At 35.7% G+C, this 21,372-nt stretch overlaps 1 protein-coding gene across 1 annotated transcript; it reads left to right on the top strand.

Moving 5' to 3' along the window:
• The first annotated feature begins 11,101 nt into the window (after window positions 1-11,101).
• LOC107852393 (serine/threonine-protein kinase CTR1) lies at window positions 11,102-20,482 on the top strand. Its single transcript, XM_047411035.1, has 16 exons — window positions 11,102-11,404; window positions 11,691-12,790; window positions 13,410-13,708; window positions 13,792-13,936; window positions 15,042-15,157; window positions 15,553-15,761; window positions 16,097-16,513; window positions 16,608-16,648; window positions 17,112-17,180; window positions 17,802-17,902; window positions 17,996-18,080; window positions 18,162-18,260; window positions 18,337-18,405; window positions 18,969-19,100; window positions 19,196-19,290; window positions 19,940-20,482. The coding sequence occupies exons 2-16, from the start codon at window positions 11,915-11,917 to the stop codon at window positions 20,043-20,045; spliced, it is 2,859 nt and encodes a 952-aa protein (XP_047266991.1). The 5' UTR covers window positions 11,102-11,404; window positions 11,691-11,914; the 3' UTR covers window positions 20,046-20,482.
• The last annotated feature ends 890 nt before the right edge of the window (window positions 20,483-21,372 follow it).

The following is a 21,372-nucleotide window of genomic DNA, read 5'->3' as shown; positions in this document are numbered from 1 at the left end:
GTATCTGGTATATCTGGCAGTGTGGTCAAGGAGTGTAGGACTGCAATGTTGATTAAGGAAATGGACTTATCTAGGTTGATGGTCTATGATCAATAAATTGAAGAGCAAAAGACTAAGGAGAGAGAGAGGGAGAACAAGAGGGCTAGAATGGGTAGCTTTAATTTCAATCAGTCAAGGTCAGAAGGTGGTAACCGTCCTTAGTTTTGTTAGATTTCTTCAGTCCCAGCTCTTTCTTTAGCTAGTGCCACAATACCCAAGTTCAGAAATGATAATCAGGATAGGGCGCAGGCTCTAAGTCGCAGAGTAGTGTTAACAGTACTTGTACAAATCCTCTTTGCCAAAAATATGGTAGAAACTATCAGGGTGAATGTAGAGTTGGTAGTGATGTATGCTTTGGGTGTGGTAAGCCAGGCCATCGAATTCGAGAGTATCGGGTAGCTTCTCAGAAAGGTAGGGATTTGCACCAATAAGGTCAATCCCAGCAGTCATCAGTTCCAGTCGGTCGCCCGACTCAGCAAGGTGTCACTTCTAGTGCTACCAGTGGTTAGCGTCCAAATAGATTATAAGCCCTTCAGTCCCGACAGAATCAGGAAAATTCTCCTGACGTAGTTACTGGAATATTACAGGTCTTTCATTTGCATATTTATGCTTTATTATACCCTGGAGTTTCTCTTTTTTTGTAACCCTTTATATAGCTGTCAACTACGGAATCAATCTCGAAATCCTAGCAAAGCCTTTTTCAGAGTCTATCCCAGTAGGTGTCTCTATTATAGATAGGCAGGTATACAGGAACTGTCCGATCACAATATCTCAAAAAGTCACTTCAGTAGATCTTGTGGAGTTACAGATGATGGATTTTGACGTTATTCTCGGTATGGATTGACTCCACTGATGCTATGCTTCAGTTGATTGTAGAAATAGAATAGTTTATTTTCAGTTTCCCAATAAACCAGTCCTTGAATGAAGGGGTAGTACTACAACTCTTCGGGTTCAGCTTGTTTCGTACCTTAGAATGAGAAAAATGATATCCAAGGGGTGTATTTATCATCTTATCGGAGTCAAGGACTCTAATTCCAAGACTCTTAATCTTGAGTCAGTTTTAGTAGTGAGGGAATTTCCAAATGTGTTCCCTGAAGATCTTTCCGGAGTTCCTCTTGAAAGAGAAATTAACTTCAAAATAGGCCTACTTCCAGATACGCAGCGTATCTCTATTCTGCCCTACAGAATGGCTCCAGCTAAACTCAAAGAATTGCAAAAATAGTTGAAAGATATCTTAGATAAGGGATTCATCAGGTCTAGCATTTCCCCGTGGGGTGCACCAGTCCTATTCGTGTGTAAGAAAGATGGTTCTCTTAGACGTCACAATTAAAAACAAGTACCCACTTCCCAGAATTGATGACTTGTTCGACCATTTTGACTCAGAATAAAGTTAAGTTTCAGTAGTCAGATTCTTATGAGAAGAGTTTTCAGAAGTTGAAGACTCGACTCACTACATCCCCAGTTTTAACATTGCCAGATGGTTCAGATGGGTTTGTTGTGTACTGTGATGCTTTCAGAGTTGGGTTGGGATGTGTTTTGATGCAGAGGGGTAAGGTTGTGGTCTATGCCTTTAGAAAGCTAAGCCCCCATGAAAAGAATTACCCTACCCACAATTTTGAGTTAACAACTATTGTGTTTGCCTTGAAGATTTGGAGACACTATTTGTATGGGGTACATGTTAATGTGTTCACAGATCACAAAAGCTTGCAGTATGTGTTTTCGCAGAAGGATTTAAATTTGCGCCAGAGGAGTTGGTTAGAATTATTAAAAGATTATGATATGAGTGTTTTGTACCACTCGGGCAAGGCCAATGTAGTGACAGATGCCCTAAGTAGGTTGTCTATGGATAGTGTTGCTCATGTCGAGGGTAGGGGTGTTCATGGGTTGGTTTGGGTCAGTTATTGGTCAAAACTATAACCAAATCAACTTAGTTGGTTTTTAAATTTCTAAAACCAAACCAAACCAAACAAAAAAATAATCATCTGTTTGGTTTTTGTCGGTTTAGTTCGGTTTGGTTCGATTTTTTTGGTTTATAACTTTAGCTAATGATAAAAGTTAAAAATTAAAAAAATAAATCCAATAAAAGTTAAAAATTAAAAAAAATAAATCCAATCTAACATATGAGATGTTAACCGAGTATTGTATCTTAACCTTGAAACTAAGATGTTAATTGAGTGTTATACTTTGACAAAGCTATGAAAAACACCATATGAATGCTTCTAAAAAAATATTTTAAAACTACATTTAACAGAATGATATGATAAACCCCCCAAAAGGTGAACACATAAACTTCTTGCTCAATAAGATTCAAAAAGAAAGTTAAAATTAATGATTGTCTATAGTCAAATGAATCTCATCTATAAATTTCAATATACAACAAGGTATTATTTTCACAATTAGTATCATTTGTCATTCAAAGTGCGAAATTCACTTGGAATCTCATAAGGTACTATCAACTAGATGAAGAAATGACTTAATGTGTTACGACTAAAGTTAAATCATGATTAAAATATAAAATGTAACAAATATTTATATTATATTTATGAATAATACATAAATAATTATAATATAATATATATATATATATATCGGTTTGGTTTGGTTTTTTTGTCGGTTATTTTAGAGCAAAACCAAACCAAACCAAACCAAATTAGTATTGGTATTTTAAAATTCAAAACCAAACCAAACCAAACCTAACCAAAGATCGGATTTTTTAATCGGTTTGGTTTGGATCGCGATTCGATTTGGTTAAAAACCAAACCATGAACACTCTTAGTCGAGGGCGATAAGAAAAAATTAGTGCAGGAAGTTCATCAGCTTGCCAGAGTAGGTGTTCGTTTAGTTGATTCAGCTGAGGGTAGTGTTTGGGTTCAGAATAGTTCGGAATCTTCCTTGGTTGCCAAAGTGAAAGAAAAGCAAGATAGGGATCCTAGTCTAGTGAAGCTGAAGGAGTTAGTCAGAGATTAGAAAGTAGAGGTTTTCTCCCAAGGGGAGATGGTGTATTGCGTTGCCAGGGTAGATTGTGTGTGTTGTGTGTTGATGAGTTGAGACAGCGAATTCTTTCAGAAGCGCATGGTGTGCGCTACTCTATTCATCTAGGGGCCACGAAGATATACCATAATTTGCGAGATATCTATTATTGGAGTGGGATGAAGAGAGATATTACAGAGTTTGTAGCTAAGTGATCCATATGTCAGCAGGTTAAGATTGAACATCAGAAGCCAAGTGGGTCTATGCAGGAGTTCAGTATTCCCACTTGGAAGTGGGAGAAAGTGAATATGGATTTTGTGACAGGTTTGTCTCGTAGTCATCAGCAACATAATTTGATTTGGGTCATTGTGGACAGAATGACCAAATCAGCTTATTTCTTGCCAGTCCATACTTCTTATTCCATCAAGGACTATGCCAAGTTCTATCTTAGAGAGCTAGTTATGTTACAGAGTGTTCCGTTATCTATCATCTCAGATGGAGGTGCTCAGTTTACCTCTCACTTTTGGAAAGCTTTTCAGAAGGGTCTTGGTACCCAAGTTTACCTCAGTACAGCCTTCCACCCTCAGATAAATGGTCAAGCAGAAAGGACTATTCATACACTTGAGAATATATTGAGAGCATGTGTAGTCGACTTTAAGGGCAGTTGGGATAATCACTTGCCTTTGATTGTGTTCGCGTATAATAACAACAACCATTCCAGTATTCAGATGGCTCCGTTTGAGGCTTTATATGGAAGGAGATATAGATCTCTAATTAGTTGGTTTGAAATAGGAGAAACCGCGCTAGTAGGGTCTGACTTGGTGTTTGATGCTTTAGAGAAAGTTTAGTTGATCAGCGAAAGGCTTAAGACAGGCCAGAGCCGACAGAAATCTTATGCAAATATGAGAAGGAAAGATTTTGAGTTTGAGATTGTTGATTTCGTATATCTGAAGATCTCTTCCATGAAGGGAGTGAAGAGGTTTGGTAAGAAGGGGAAGCTTAGTCCCCGATATGTTGGCTCTTACAGGATTTTGAGCTGTTTCGAAAAGGTGGCTTATGAGCTTGAGTTGCCTACAGACTTAGCATCAGTGCACTCAGTATTCCATACCTCTTTATTAAAGAAGTGTATTGGTCACCCATCTGTAGTTGTTCTCTTAGAAAGTGTAGATGTTTAGAACAGTCTTTCCTACGAGGAAATTCCAGTCAAAATTCTTCATCGACAAGTTCATAGACTAAGGAACAAAGAAATTCCCCTAGTTAAAGTTCTTTGGAGGAATCAGTCCGTTGAGGGAGCCACTTGGGAAATAGAAGCAGATATGCGGACCAAGTACCTTCATCTTTTCTCCACAAACTCAGACTCGGCTTAAGGTAACAATCTCCTTAGAATTTCCCTTTTTCCATGCTTAGTTTCAGTTGCATATCATTTTCATGTCAATCATGCATTCACAGAACGAATTCAGTCGTGAATCATGTTTCAGACTCAGTCATGTACTCAAATTTGCATCACGTATATTCAGCATGTAACCTCAGTCCCTCAGTGTTTTCAGCTTAATCAGTCTCATTAGAGGACGAATGTTTTCAAGGGGGAGATATTGTGATACCCCAAAAATCCAAGCCAATGCTAGAGTCATGTATCAAGATTATGCATATTACATTATGATTCTTCAATAGTTTTCCTTAGTTTGATGTATATTAAGGTCTCAAATAACTCCCAACTGTTAGACGAATCAAAATAATCCTTACCAATTGAATTTCGTATAAGAATGTTGCTTTAGTCAACTTTAAACGAGCATATCTTTTGCTCTACTCAAAATTTTCCAGCTCATGACCCATCAAATTGTAGGAAATTGAATTAGCTTTTCAACTATACCAATTTCTCCTAAATACGATACTCGGCTGAGAAGTCATGACACTTTTGGTGCAAAATAGTAGCTCAACGCGATAAGGCCGCGTCGCTTTCATATTCGTCCTTCTCCAGTGTGTCATCGTGATAAACACCGCGTCGCTCCAAGGGGCATTTTTGTAGTACTAAATTTCCAGTGAGGTATCGTGATAGCCATCACGTCACGCCAAAAGTCCAGTTGGAAATTGTCCGTTTTCAGTGGCGCAACGCGATAGCAGCGCGTCGCGCCGCTGGGCAAAATGAGGTGTGTCAATTTTTCAGTGGCCCGATGCGATTGTACCGCGTCACTCCGAAGCCAAAAATTGGGATTGTCAGTTCGGTCACTTAAATTTCAGGGACCGTTTGGTCTTTTCCAAAGCCCCTAACCCGTCCAAACACAGGATTTAAGTCCCTAAATACCACTTTTACATCACTTTTAACAATTTTCCCAAATTAAAATCACTCTCTCTCAAAAGAATAAACCCTAGCCTTCAAAATTCAAGATCAAATTTCAAGAATTCACTATCAATGCTCACGAATTTATCAAAATAGGTATGTTAAGTGTTCATCTATGGGTTCCTTCCACCCATGGAGTCCAAGTATCCTCTTTTAAATTTAAAGTTGTGATCTTTACTAGTTATTATGATTTTAACCATGAATTCCCATGAATTGAAATTCTATACCATAGTTACACGAAATTGATGTTGTTTACCAGATCCCACATGTTTCAATGTTTCTATTTACTGAATTAAATCATAATAAAATGTTATTGATGTTGAAATCATGCTATTACTCCAAGTTTCCTACTATTCCCATTATTAGCTTAAACTATGAATACCAAGTGTTTAATAAAATTCCTACAAGAATGAATATTTGATAAAAGCTTTCATGTTATGTCCTTCAAGCTTAAGTACTATTTTACAATTATTGCTATTGAGTCCTGGTGTTATGAATATCCAAAAACTTAGCTGTTTACCTAGTCTCAGCATCTTTAGAATAGTTTCAGAATATGTTTTGAGCATTATTAGTTCAGTCAGTTATCAAAATCAGTTAAACTTAGAACATTTCAACAATCCGAGTCAGTTCAGTTGGGAGTAGGATTTAGCACCGAGCGATTGTAGGGATGACGGCTTCCCCGTTAGATAAGCAGAGTCGTTAGCAGCAGTACCTGTACTCCAGAACTACGTAGCCAGCGTAGGATATGAGGAGTCACCCGTCAGATTAGGCTTGATTACCTCGCAGGGATCACCCATCAGTTTAGGCTTGACACCCTTTGTCCTTCTAGACAGTACATCAGTATAGTGGATCTACATAGCCAGCGTTAGTACCCGTGGCATTGTACTAACACCCTTCCAATTGGGATTATAGGTTGGACCTCGATTAGCTCAAATTGGGGCATGTCGGTTGGATGATAACTCCCACAGTCTCAGTCCAGTAATCAATTCAGTAATTCAGTTTCAATTGCTTGACCATAACATACAGATATCAGTGATTCAGTTATCATATTTTAGTATTTCAGTTTTTACAGATTATATTCAGAACATGTTATATGCTTGGTCATGCATCCCCAGTACTTACAGATTTCATGCATTCTCAGTATTTATAAATTTTACGTATCCTCAGTATTTATAGATTTCATGCACTCTATTTGGTACTTCATATTATATATATATACATTCAGACAGTTATTATTCATGTTCGTGAAACCATCCATATCAACGTACCTCATTTAGCATACCAGTACATTTAAAATACTGATCGCATACTCTTTTCTTGCGTTATGATGTATCATATCATAAGTTTGGATGCCCAGTTCTCGGATCGCGCATAGACTTCCCAGACTATCAGCCGTAGCAGTGGTGAGTCCTCATATTTTGAGGACAGACTATTTTATTTCATGCTTTCAGTTTAGTAGTTAGTTATAGTTAGTTGGGGCCTGTCTCATCAACTCATATTCAATCAGTTTAGAGGTTTTCGGACATTTAGGATAGTCAGTCAGTTTATCTTTATCTTATCAGTTTCAGACAGTTGTTTTCCAGATTCACGATTCAGTATTATTTTCAGTTGCTAAAACCTTATGACTTATCAGTTGTTCTTCCGCATATGTTATTATATTATTCAGTGCTCACAGCAGGTATCAGCTCATGGGTTAGCTTGTGGTCCCCCGGGACTGTAAGTATCGTGTGGCGCCCAGGGTGTACTCTCGGGGCGTTACACCTAACAACAACATTTCTTTATTGCTTTTCCATTTTTCAAGTACATGTTATTGTACTATCTGAAGCAGTATTATTGTTTTTTATGTTCCCCTTCAAACAATATTGTCTAAATTATTAGCTATATTTAAAATTTTTGATCTATCGAAATTTTAAGTGCAAACATACACACACATACACACACATACATATATAAAAACTTTCTATTTAGTAGTCGATCATTTATTTTACATTTTTTCTTATGTATTATGGACGTTATTTACGTATTTATTTTTTTTCAAAATACAAACTTTCCTTCAACTTTAAAAGGTAGATATTTTTCCTATCTTATACTGTATAATGTTTATTTTATTTTTATCCTTTGATCATTGACTTATTTTTTATTTAAAATATTAGCAATTTAAAATTTGAGATAGGCTTAAATCAAACGTTTTCCGTAGAAATCATCTAGCAAACAAATCTCTTGAATTTTATATATTTTAATTTTTTTAATTATTGTTCAAAATATAAAAATGCATTGAATTCAAATACGATGCGTGACATACTTTTTTCATATTAAGTCTAATTAATGATATTCAATAATATTAAAATTTTGCTTATAAAATACTATAACTAATAAGTTTTCAAAGGGTTGTATGCCGAATTGTGACGCAATTAATTATTATATTTAAATATAAAGGTGCACCCCTTAAGCTCAACTCCTGGATTCATCTCTGTACGTACAAACCTGAAATCATCAAATTTTACGACACAATAATTAGACTTTGAGGACGTTCGATGGAAAAGAGTTATTTCAAAATAATTAATTTATCTCATCATTATGGTATAAATGGAGGGATAAATAATTAATGTATATGGGATAACTTATCTCATCATTATGATGTAAATTGCGGGATAAATAATTCTGATACTAGCCAATACCTCACACCAAACATGAGATAAAATAATTTTTATTTTATTTTAAAATTATTTATCTCTTATACCTCACACCAAACGATCCTGAATATGTAAGTATAGCATCATGAAAATAAAAAAATTGCCTTACACAAATTTAGTTATAGTAGAAAAATTTAATACCAATCAGAGGCGGAGCCAGAATTTTTTCTTAGGAGGGTCAAAATCTGAAGAAAAACTCATCGAAGGGGGTTCAACATCTAGAATATATAAATAAAAATCATTTTAATCATATATTAATACTATATTTTTCTATTGGAGGGGATTCGTCCGAACTTTTCTTTAATAGACTAGCTCCGCCTTTGATACCAATAACAGTATAATTAAATAATGAGACCAACGAGGTAATTTCTAAATTTAATTAAGCTCTAAATAAAAAATATACCACTATGCCTAATGAATGGGTTTGAGATGAGTTATTCATATATTAGATCGATTATTTATTTTAAATCTATTTTTAAAAAATATTTTAAATATATTATTATTGTTATTTTGACCTAAATACTAGTACTAGTATATTTTAAGGGTCAATTGTCAAACTGATAATATTACAAATAAATAAATATAGTAAATAAAGATGACCACCGGCATACTCAACAAATGAGTTTATTCCTCCCAAATTCGAATCACAGCATGGTTTGCACACTGTATTTTAATATTCTACTATAGTACCACTTTTTTAAATCTGATAACTCAATAACCCGGGCAGAGTTGCGCAAATCGAGCTAAAAAAGACAAATATAAAAAAAAAAACTAAGGTTTTATTTGATCATAAAAATAATCTCTGTGTCAAAATTCAACAATTCATTTATTATGAAACGGAGAAAGTACTATTTTTAAAATTAGTGTTGATCATGGGTATTAATTTAAAAACTTTATGAGAGAAAAATAAAAGTAAAAGTAAAAATAAATTTAACTTATTTTACTTTTTTCAAAATATTTTTTTATTAAAATAAAATAATTTTTGTAACAAGTAAAAATAAATAAATGGAGTGTTAAATCAGCCAAGTATAACAACCTAAGCTGCAGGTTCCCATGCATTCGTCACATGCATGCCACAGCAATACCAATCCATCCTTTTACTCGTAACCAAAAGAGGGGATGTGTGTATAATCGATGTAAATAAAATTGCACTACCTAATTATTTATGTTAGGTGAAATTCTCTAAAAATATTGAAAATATGTATTGAATATTTTAAGAGTGGTGCATTTTAAATATTTTGATAACTATGCAATAATAATTTCTGGAAATTTGAGCAATACAACAAATTATTTTCTCCATGTATTATGGCTGAAAAAAAAGGCGACAAGCAAAAACTCTATATGTACAGTTGTTAGTATTGCCTTCGCAACTACTGTCGATATTTTGTATTAAATTTTGAAAAATAATTCAAGAAATAAATAGCATAGCTAATATTAATGATAAAATATAAAAAAATTCTTTTTTTTATTTGACATGCTAAAAGTAAAAGCAAAAACATATTTTTGACAAGTATAACAATAACAATAATATATTCAGTATATTTTTATACAAGATTTTTTTATAAAGTAGAGTGTGAAATATATGCAGTCCATATCTCTACCTCAGTATGAGTAGAGCTATTTTTGATAATCCCGACTCAGGACAAATATTTTTCGACAAGTAAACAAAAATCTTTTAGTATGATCTAAAAATGAACGGAGGAAATATACAAGTAGAGTATATACTATTAAATAAATTACGTATTTATCTGATTATCTCAAAATAAAGTAGAGAGACTGTTTTTGATATATCCCAATTCAGAACAAAATTTTATTTAGTATGATCTAAAAGTGAACGGACAAAGTATATAAATGGAGTATATATTTTAAACAAATTACGTATCTATTTAATTATCTCAAAATAAAATAAAAAAATTATTTTCAATAAATCCCGATTCTCAACAAGTATTTTTGGACAAGTTATTTTTTTTGTATGATCTAAAGTGAACGAGGAAGTATACAAGTGGATTATATACTTTTAAATAAATTACGTATCTATCTGATTATGTTGCTTAATGAATTTTTTTAATTAAAAGTTGGATCGGTCTTTCCTCTAATCCCCCATTGAGTTCCACTGTTCTTACACCCATAACATCATTCTAAAAATTACACAAATACACGGCTTATATTTTTAATATTATAAAAAATTCTTACTTTCTAAATATATTATAAAAATCTCAATATATACACAGAATACTATATATATATCAACCATGTTATGTATATTAATAGAGAAAAAATAAAGTAATTTAAAAAATGAAAGAGAGTGTAATTACTTTCACATATTTATGTTATTTATAATTTTTTAATTTCTCTTCAACAGACCCCGCTACTTTACTCCTCTCTAACTTGCGCCGTGGCCAACCCATGCGCACCTCACCGTCACTTTTTGTACGTGTCAACTGCATGTCCCCCCTAGCTATGACGTGTTCGTTTCTCAATATATGCGCACATTATAACTAGTGGCGCACGTTAGTCTCTCCCCCTTATTATACTATTTTCGTTTTATTTTTTTCCCCAATTCTTGTTCGCTGTGACTTGAGCACATGTAACAAATAATATTACTTACCTTTTAATAGTACTAAATTTAATGTCTTGAAAGAAATTTATTAAGTGATAAATAATATTTAATAATAAAAATAATAATTTTTCTATTAATTTTATTATTGAAAATTTATTTTTAATATAATAAATACATATCACTTAACAGAGAAAATGTACCATATGAGAAAAATAAAGGGACTACGACTTTTGTTTTAATTTCTTTGGTCTATTTGATTTAACACTAAGTTTAGAAAAGTAAAAATCTTAAATTTCATGGTGTTAAATAAAAAATATATTAAGTTTATTAATATCTTTTAATTTTGGATTTTTAAACGTACCTTAGGGAGAAATTAAAGAATTGCTAAGTAAAGAAATGATAATTACTGGAGTACTATTTTTGAAATAAAATATATCAAAACAGACTAGGGTGAGAGAGTAGTATAATATTTCATATTTCCCACCCAATTTTGGTCCATTTAATCTAGTTTCTTAAAATACACAACCCCCTTAACAACTTGTTAGTTTCTCTCTCTTTCCTCTCTCTCGCCTCCGCAGAAGCCGAAAGTCCATTTGGTTAAAGCTATTTGTCAGTTATCTTCTGCTTGCTGTTACAAGCTTGGTTCAGTATTTTTGTTTTCCTTCTATTGAAGAAAAAGAAAAAGAGAGTATTCATATCGCTTTTGATTACCTTTCTCCGGAGGTTTTCCTATTATATAGATTTGGTGATGGCGCTATTTTGGTGTTTGTGAAGGTTTTTCAGTTTTCTTTAATCTTCACGAAGGTATATATTATTATTATAGCTGGTGAAAGTAGTCCTCATGTTAAGTAAAATGTCTTTTTCTTCTTGTTGTTTGTGATTGTTTTTTTTTTATTATTAGAAAAAAAAATTGAGTTCTGATATATACAAGGACAAGCTAGTAGAATAACTGGAATTTTCAGTTTTTGTTTCATCTTCAGGAACATCAAAGAGGAAGATATGATAACTGCGGAAAGTTGCATGTGTTAATAAAATGTCTTTTTTCTTCTTGTTGACACTGATCGTTTTGTTGGTGTTGTTTCATCTCCAGGCACATCATCAAGTACGTAAAATGTGTTTATCCTTTTGGTGATCCTGATCGGTCTTCTGATAAAAATCGCGGAAAGTTGCTGTGATTGTACGGTTGAAAGGATTTCTAGGTGGTGTAGAGCAGCAAAAGAGGGGTGGTGATCGAAGCGTGCGGGTTGAAACTTTTTGTGCGTGTGTGAGAGAGAGAGAGAGAGGTTTCGGTTTTCACGTGAGGATTGTGAAAAAATGCCGCATAGAACGACTTACTTCTTTCCGCGGCAATTTCCTGACCGCGGATTCGATGCATCTGCAAAGTTTGTTAATGATCACGAGAAGAAGACTAGTAGCAGTGACGTTGAAGATCGAAAATCTTCTTCAAAGGAAAGTGAAGTCGATGTCACATCGAAACAACAGCTCATAAGTGATCATGTGAAAGAGACTAATAACAATAGGATTCACGGGAAGCAATTGGCAGCTTTTGTGAACTGGTTGGCTGAGAAAAATAAGAAAGGGAAATCAATACAGAATCACGTGAAGATTAAACTGGACGGCGGGGATGCAGATACAGCTGAGGAAAATGAACTTTTGCTACCTGTTCCACCTGAAGCTGTACCTATACATGAGCTGGTTGACTGCCACGTGGTACCACCGGAGCAGAAACAACAGGGGACGGGGACGGGGACGACATTTGATCGGAAAGCTTCACTGCAGAGGTTATCGAGTTCTGGAAGCAATTACAGTAAGCAGTTCGAGAGGCAAACTTCGTTGCAAAGGCTTTCGAGTTGGGGAAGTACTAGTTATGCGGGGAGTTTGTTTTCGGGAACGACAGTGGATGGGAACTGGCCGAGTACTGGAGTTAAGGACACGCAGACGTCGACGACAAGAGAGGAAGTGGAGGAGGAAGTGGTGGTGCAGGAGGCAGAGGTGGAGAGAGTTGTTGATAGCGAGGATACATTGATGCAGAAGTCGAAGGAGAGCTATTATTTGCAGCTTGCGCTCGCGAAAAAGCTTGTACAGCAAGCAATGCTTGCTTGTGGAGAGCCTATACTTCTGCAGGAGTGTAAAAGTATCAAGGGCCTTGGTGGATCTTCTGATGCTCAAACTGTGTCTTATCGTTTATGGGTATACATCTCCCCTTATCTTCTTCCTTCTTTTTTTTCTCCAAATTTTGGAGCCGGGAAATGTGAGGGGGATTATCGCTACGCTATGGCTCACATTTGTGCATTTCCTTTTCTTAATTGCTTGGATATGCATATGCTTTATTCTGAGCCGAAGGTCTATCATAAACACCTCTCTGTCTTTATCTTTACGAGGTAGGGGTAAGGTTTGCTTGTGCTTTACCCTCCCCAACCTTCCCAGACACCACTGCAGGATTACACTGGGTTTGTTGTTGTCGGAAATAGGGAAAGGGAATCCAACCTGATTCCTTTACCACTACGAGGCAGGGGTAAGCTATGCAGACTCTTCCCTAGCATACCCACTTGTGGGATTACATTGGGTTGGTTGTTGTTGGAGATGGGGAAGGAAAAATCGACCCTTGTTGATGAGGTAAGAGTTCAGGTAGCTCAGTTCAGGTAGCTCAACTGAGCTACTAAGATTCTGCAGGAAGAGCTAGCATGTCTGGTAGTTAGTTTCTTATGGGGAGGAATAGTTCTGTTTCCTGTTAGTTTAGCTGTAAGCATTTGTCATTGGCATTTAATTTTGCATCATCCAATGCCTAAATTTTGTGAAAAATTTTCAGGTGAGTGGTTCATTGTCTTATGCTGATAAGATATCGGATGGATTTTACAACATATTAGGAATGAATCCATATTTGTGGGTTATGTGTAATGACACAGACGATGGTAAACAAATACCATCTCTAATGGCATTAAAAGGAATTGAACCCAGTGACACATCAATGGAGGTTGTTCTTATTGATAGGCGCGGAGATTCAAGGCTCAGGGAATTAGAAGATAAAGCTCAAGAAATTTATTTTTCCGCTGAGAATACATTAGTCTTGGCAGAAAAACTTGGCAAGCTTGTGGCTGTCTATATGGGGTAGGTATCGATTTCCGTCAAAGTATGCGCTTTTGGACTTTATTTAGTTCTTCTTTGTGAAATTGAACTCCTTGAAATTTAAGGGGCTCTTTTCCCGTGGAGCAAGGTGATCTTCATCAGCGGTGGAAAGTTGTTAGCAAGAGATTAAAAGATCTGCAGAAGTGCATTGTGCTACCAATTGGCAGTTTCTCCACTGGACTTTGCAGGCATAGAGCTATTCTCTTCAAGGTTAGTAAGAGACCTTTTTGTCATGTGTTCGAACTTCGAAGTTTCAATCACTTCTTTTTTCACGTTATTTAGATCTACCTAGAATAAAAATTGCTTCCTTTCTCCCCTCTCCTCGTGGCTAATCATAGTTGCTTTTCATGGGTTTTAACTTTCTCAGCGCATTGGGTAGTTTAGTAGGAGAAAAATAACTAAGAAATTACATACATATCCAATAACCATTAAATCTTTCGGTCCAAAACCCGAGAGTACTGGCTGATGTACTGCGAATAAGATGAAATATTTTCCGAATTAATGGTCATACAAATTACGCTAAGTGAAAGGAAAGAAGCTAGCTATAGTGTGCAATATTGATTATGCCTTACAAGGGGGTGTTTCAAGTTCGCAATTAATTTGGAGGGTGATCAATTCCCCCTTTTTGATGAATTTGTCTGTGTTATGTATTCTTGAAAATTTAATGTGTCAACCACATTAAGGAAACAACTACAAGATGTTAACTAATACACATTTAGATGCTAAGATGAGAGGAGGCAGCAGCATTGGTACTGAAGGAGTGTAAACAAATAAGCTCTCCTTGTTAGAAAGGAGAAAAAAAATATAATCTTTGGTAACGCAATTGATCTTTAATCATTTGGAGCAATTTGTTTTGCCCCCAAAACCTTCGTGGATTGTTAGCTTCCTCAAAGCTGCAATTGAACTTGAGATGTATGTTCTTGATTACTGAACTCAGTATGATGCTTGATAAATGGACATAACGACCGTCACTTTTACCTAAGTTGTTTTCATAACTTCTGATTGACAAAAAAATTAGGTTCTGCTTGCACTCACCATAGACTATTAAAAGACATCACATAAAAAATACCAGTGGAAGTAGCTTGAGGATAGATAATCATAATGGATCTTATCCAGTAAGGAGTATGTGAAGTTAAGGCTCGTCATATTCTTTTTGGAATATCTTCTCTATGTAATTGTGAAGTGGGTAGGGTAAGATGGGACTCTGGCTTTCTCTCTCATTCATTTTTCTTAGATTATTGAAAGGAAGCTTTTAGAAGACTGAAATTTAAGCTTCTGAAGACTGAAATTTAACCAGTGATTTTATGATATACAGAAATTGGCGGATTACGTAGGTTTGCCTTGTAGGATAGCTCGAGGTTGCAAGTATTGTGCCGCTGATCACCGGTCTTCTTGTCTAGTGATAATTGAGGATGACAGAAGATTGTCGAGGTAAAACATATTATCCACTATTTCTTCAGTCAAAGTAGTTATCTCCTCTATGATCAACAAGTATTTTCTCCTTAGCGAGGCTGGTTTCTATCTCAAATGTTACAAATGTATCTCCAAATTTTTGATCTGATATAATATATGAGACTTCATTTATTGGTTTTTGCGGCGTACTTGACATTTCTTTCACCATCTTTAATTGTGATTTCATGAGTATTACTATGATTAAAGTAGTGGACCTTTGCTTTGATTTTGCATTATAATCATCTGTAAGGTCTGACACATTTTTGAAAGGCCCAAGTCAAACAAATAGGAGATTTAATACTTATTTTAAATACTGACGAGCTTGACGTTTATTTTAAATTCATTGTTATTGACTCGTGTGTATATTTTATCAGGGAATTTGTGGTTGATCTTGTTGGGGATCCGGGAAACATACATGGTCCAGACTCTTCTATCAATGGAGGTGTATTGTCTCCCGTGCCTTCACCTCTTCAAATATCTCATTTGACAGAGTTTCAACAACCATGTGTGGATAGTGACATAAGTAACCAGTTACTGCATCCAAATGACACATTTGCTCCTCCAGAAAATGCTCTGCATACAGGTGTGTTATTATTTGTATATCACTGTAGCTTTTAGTTGGTGCTCTAATTGATATAAGAAAAGGAACGTCACTGGTTGAACATGAAGTTTATATCAGTAAGGATAGACAGATGGCCTTCATATATGGCTCACTATGTATGTTTTGTCTCTATTAGAAAGTATCCTGCTTGCAGCACAGAAACGGCTTATGTGGAAATTCTCCTCTTGATTTTATTGAAAGAGCTTGTTTTATGCATTTGCTTAGTTGTTAGAATCAGCAGTTAGGTAATTTTTGAAGTTCAGAATCTTCATTTTCACCATTAAGAGAAAAGAAATTTGTTATTTCTATTCTTGCAGGTCCCCATGTTGAGAGTAAACATATGGAGGATATTGTTGTCAGTGATAAGCCAAAATTTCCAAATGATCCGCTACACCAACCTTATCAAGGTTTGGAAGTTCAACCCTGTGAAGTTCTTGTTGCTGCTGAAACAGCAGGAGATGAGGCTAGACCTAGAGAAGACAAAATTATTATCAGGCAGACTTACAGGAAGGAGGTTGTTCTGTCCAAAAACTCACCATTGCAACCTGGCAGACCTCCAAAAGCAACTTTAATAGGTAAAATGGATGTAATGGAGCTTGGAGGTAGAACAGGACACCGTGAGAAATATCCGACAGCAACAAATCCACGATATCTGCATCTTGAGCCTTCTCTTGCTATGGACTGGCTTGAGATCTCATGGGATGAATTGCATATAAAAGAGCGCGTTGGCGCTGGTGTGTCTTTGTCAATATATCTACTGCTTGTAAATTAACCCTCATTTATTGATTCCTGTTTAACATCTGTGTATCTTGCTCTTCTTTCATGCAGGTTCATTTGGAACAGTACATCGTGCTGAATGGCATGGATCGGTGAGTGTTATTTATTTGTGTTGTAGCAAAAGTATTCGTGATAATTTACATGACTAGAAGATTTTGTGCAAACCTAAAAAATTACAATCATTTTGCATGTTTGTTCCTGTATTGACTGCATTTCACGGCAAAGGTGTAAATCACATTGAAGTAAGACATTTGTATGACTCAACATCAATAGATTGTAATATTCAGATCATTGGTTGATGATGCTAGTGGTATTTCGTTATTGACTAAACTTCCTCGCATAAGGTAGTCCAATTTGCTCTTACATTGTTGTTTCAGGATTAGGTACTTCCTCTTAACTAGCATGTATTACTAGGAGAAGAAGGATTGGCATAAAAATATATGAAGTTGAAGTTTCATAAATTTTTAGAAGATACATTGTGGAAACTATTTTTAGTTTAGGAAATAGTGTGCCTTTTTTAATCTGACTGATCAGGCGTGGTACAAACTACTGCAGGATGTTGCAGTCAAGCTGCTAACTGTCCAGGATTTTCATGATGATCAGTTGAAGGAATTTCTAAGGGAGGTGAGCATATAATTTTGGTGGAACTGTTGTATGCTGGCTACCATAAAATGTGTTAGGTTTTGAATAAAGATGAGCTTACATTCTGCAGCTGATCTATTTCTTCTTTTTCTTTTTTTTTCCATGTATGGCGAGTGCAAGCACAAAGGTAGAACAAAAGAAAGAAATAGTGCATGTGTTTCTTGTTTAAGTTTAATCTACACAGTGATAAAAAGATACGATTTCATTGCGAATTGAAGCCTATCAAAGTGTCTATATTCCCCGGCCCTTAATGTAGTTAAGCTTTCTGATCAACAGAGTATCTGACCCAACTAGCTTAGGACTGAGACATAGTAGTAGTAGTTTAATCTTCGTTTTTTGCAACCTAGTCTCAATTTGTTATGAATTGCATCCATATCCCTTAAGGCAACTAAAGCTAGAAAGGTAGGACTAGTCTTTCTTATATGTTTGTGAGATTCTTAAATCTAGTTCATCGATTTTTTGGAAAGAGGGTTCCCTGTATTGAAAAGAGTGATCCTGCAGTCTCTCACTTTCTCCTGCATTCCATTGTCATTTTGGTCATTTTAATTCTTGTGTTGGTAACCTATTGTTGGATGGTAACTCAGTATTCATGTTTTTCTGAAGGTTGCAATTATGAAACGTGTCCGTCATCCAAATGTGGTGTTGTTCATGGGGGCTGTTACCAAACGGCCTCATCTATCAATAGTGACTGAATATTTGCCTAGGTAATTTGTTTTTCAGTGGCTGCGTAACATTCTTTCTTTCTAACTTAAGTACTTGGGTGGCCTAAACTTTCTGTGCTTTGATTATGATGATAGAGGAAGCCTCTACCGTCTGATACACAGGCCAGCTGCTGGGGAATTGTTGGACCAGAGGAGACGTATCCGTATGGCTTTGGATGTGGTTTGTGCCAATTCACATTTAATCACTTTCATTCCTTTGATGCTTTCACCTAGAAAAGGTGCTTATTCGCTTGAAATGCAGGCCAAGGGTATCAATTATCTGCATTGTCTCAGCCCACCCATTGTGCATTGGGATCTGAAATCTCCTAACCTGTTGGTCGATAAAAATTGGAATGTAAAGGTAAAATGTTGCCTACTTACCGTCTGAGTTTAAAGGTGAATTTTGCAGTTTTGATATTCTGAAATGTTTCTTCCAGGTGTGTGATTTTGGTCTTTCAAGATTCAAAGCTAATACGTTCATATCATCAAAATCAGTTGCTGGAACGGTAAGCTATCTTCCAATGCACACAAACTATTTTTCATATTTAAGAACAGGTAGCATATGTATCATATGCAAATAACGAGTAGGGAAACACTGAGGTGCTTATCCTTCAGCCAAGTTCTAATATTGAAAAACTATGTCTTATTGTCTGTTTTGGTCAACATTCTGTTGTGGACAAACCATGTTCTTCTGTGAAAATCGACATGCAAACTATATGAAGAGAGTATGAAGAGAGTGGGTATAGTTAAGAATTATACGAAGCCTCTTCTCTGTTGGGTTCTTTCATAGGTGTTACCACTGATATTTCCTTTTGCATGGCCTTTCATTTATTTTTCAGAATCTTATTTTCCTGATTAATAGGAAAAATTTGCTTTAATTGCTTTGTATAGTTCATGAAATGCAGTAAGTCTAATTTTTGTTACTGGATGAATATGTTTGTAATCGACAGTGTACCTACATCCCATGCCAGTACAAAGTCATCTTTTTTCGAACTCTACATCTTGCTGTTTGATGCAATTTCTTGTAGGTCCTTCAGTCAGCCTGTAACTCTCTTGCTTTTTGTTTCAGCCCGAATGGATGGCCCCCGAATTTCTTCGTGGGGAGCCTTCAAATGAGAAGTCAGATGTCTATAGCTTTGGTGTAATATTATGGGAGCTCGTGACCATGCAACAACCTTGGAATGGACTGAGCCCTGCACAGGTTTTTTTCTTCCTTGCTGACCCCCCACCCCCCATCTCCCGGACTTAAATATCAAATAGCCCAATGTATTTGACATGTTATTTGTGAGCTTTCAGGTAGTTGGTGCTGTTGCTTTCCAGAATAGGAGGCTCACTATTCCACAGAACACTTCTCCAATGTTAGCATCTCTAATGGAAGACTGCTGGAATGAGTAAGTACATGTTTATGCTCAAGTCCTTGAGTAAGATAAAAGTATCATCATCCTATTAACACCGTCTCTCGACTACTCAAATAACATTTTTGTGCTGAAGTTCGTAAGATATATAAGATAAAAGAATGAGCATCCAATTTTTTTCGTCTCTCCACTACTCGAAACATTTCTGTGCTGAAGTCCTTGAGATATGTAGGACAAAAGCATCAGCATCCTATTTTTTCCAGCTTCCCACTACTCAAATTGTGTTGTCAATCATGTTAAAGAAGAGACATAATACATAAACAGACCAGTTGGCAAATAAGCACTCCAACTTCCCCAACTTTGAAAGCGCACATTTAACCACTTCAACTTGGTCTCAACTTACAACTATATACTTCCAACTCATCTCCACTGTGTCTCCTAATGATGACGTGCCACAAAAATTTTGAAGATGTGTGGATGATCATTTTTAAGTTCAAATGTTCAACTGACACAATAGAGAGGAGTTGAGGTGTCTGTCTAGATGTGCATTTCAAAGTTGGTGTGCTTAGGCTGAGACCAAGTTTGAATGAGTTCCGAGTGTCTGTATTAAGTATGTCTAAAGAACACTCTGCTCTCTTTTCCCAGCAATATGCACCTTGTCTCATAATCTCATATTTTCTCGCAGTGACCCAGTACAACGCCCATCCTTTGCTAGCATTGTGGATACATTAAAGAAACTACTGAAGTCTCCACTACAGTTGATTCAGATGGGAGGAACAGCAAAGAGTTAGATACTCTCTCCACTTGTCCTGGAGAACAATAAATTCATCATAGTTCAAAGATATATAATTTACTTAATGCTGACAAAGTCTGGAAAACTTTGCCCAACAACGCCAAAAATATGTTGGCTCTCTTTCAACTTTTTGAATGATAAACAAGCCTCTGTTAGTAGTTCCTGTTAGGTAGGAGGCATTTCTAAAGCTGTTTAATTTCTTGCAAGAACTCTGATCTTTGTCAGCCAAGTATACCCTTGCAAATGTGAAATAATTGGAGGCTGAAATTTTAATTATTTAGTATTTTGGGGATGGTATTATTCCTTGTAGAACTCAATTATGTAGTATCTGGGAAGTAGTCTTGCAAAAGTGTCTTGGCATTCTAATTCCTCTACCATGGTAGCATAAGTTGTACTGCTACTGCAATAATATAGTAAAGGTTAAAGTTATTCTTATGATTTTCTTTGGTATTCCTCTATGTTAGTATGGACTTGCTTGTAATCCGTTGATACTTTGTGAATGTATTACCATATTACCCTGAAACAGAGGTGCGAGAAGTTGGATATAGTGGGTACTAGGAGAGGTAGGTCGAAGAGAACATGAGCGTGTGGAAGAAGCTTATTAAGATAAGACTGGTAGTAGGGTTGAAGCGTTGGTGCGCATTTTGAGGGCTTAAGATTTTTGGTATTTGCCTTTGTACTAGCTGTATTATTGTGATTCTTGTTTGTGATATCTATGATAATTCCTTTGTACTAGCTGTATTATTGTGATCCTTGCTTGTGATATCTATGGATAGTGTTGTTTATTATGTTTAGATTATCACACCATTTTGATCTTACTTTTTTGTAGATTTGTACTGTTTTCTTGTTAGTTGCTATATTTCTTATCGTTGATTCCTTCTATTTTGTACCTGAAATTGCTACACATGAGCCGAGGGTCTCTTGGAAACAACCTTTCTATCTTTACTACAACCTTTCTATCTTCACTAAGATAGGTAGTGGTAAAGTTGACGTACACTTGACCCGAATTTTATTAATCACCAGAAGTGCTCATTACAAAATGAAGCTAGAATCACTCATCTAGCTAGCTCATCAACTCTTCTGTGGGATTTCACGTTGTTGTAAGCACACACTTCAAATTTCAAAAATTACTCTTTCTAGTAAACATAAACACCAATATACGAATTGTGAAAATCATTAAAATTTTCTCAAATTACCATCAAAGAAGTTAGCAGCAAACGATGGTCGTCCAGCTAATAAGTGGGTCGATGGGGAATGAGCCCATAGGGACATGATTTTTGAGTAATTATTTGTGCAATAAATAGAGGTATTTCAAAATTATGAAT

The sequence above is a fragment of the Capsicum annuum genome, chromosome 4 (genome assembly GCF_002878395.1).
Source record: "Capsicum annuum cultivar UCD-10X-F1 chromosome 4, UCD10Xv1.1, whole genome shotgun sequence".
Lineage (NCBI taxonomy): Eukaryota > Viridiplantae > Streptophyta > Magnoliopsida > Solanales > Solanaceae > Capsicum > Capsicum annuum.
This window is presented reverse-complemented; position numbering and strand designations above follow the sequence as displayed.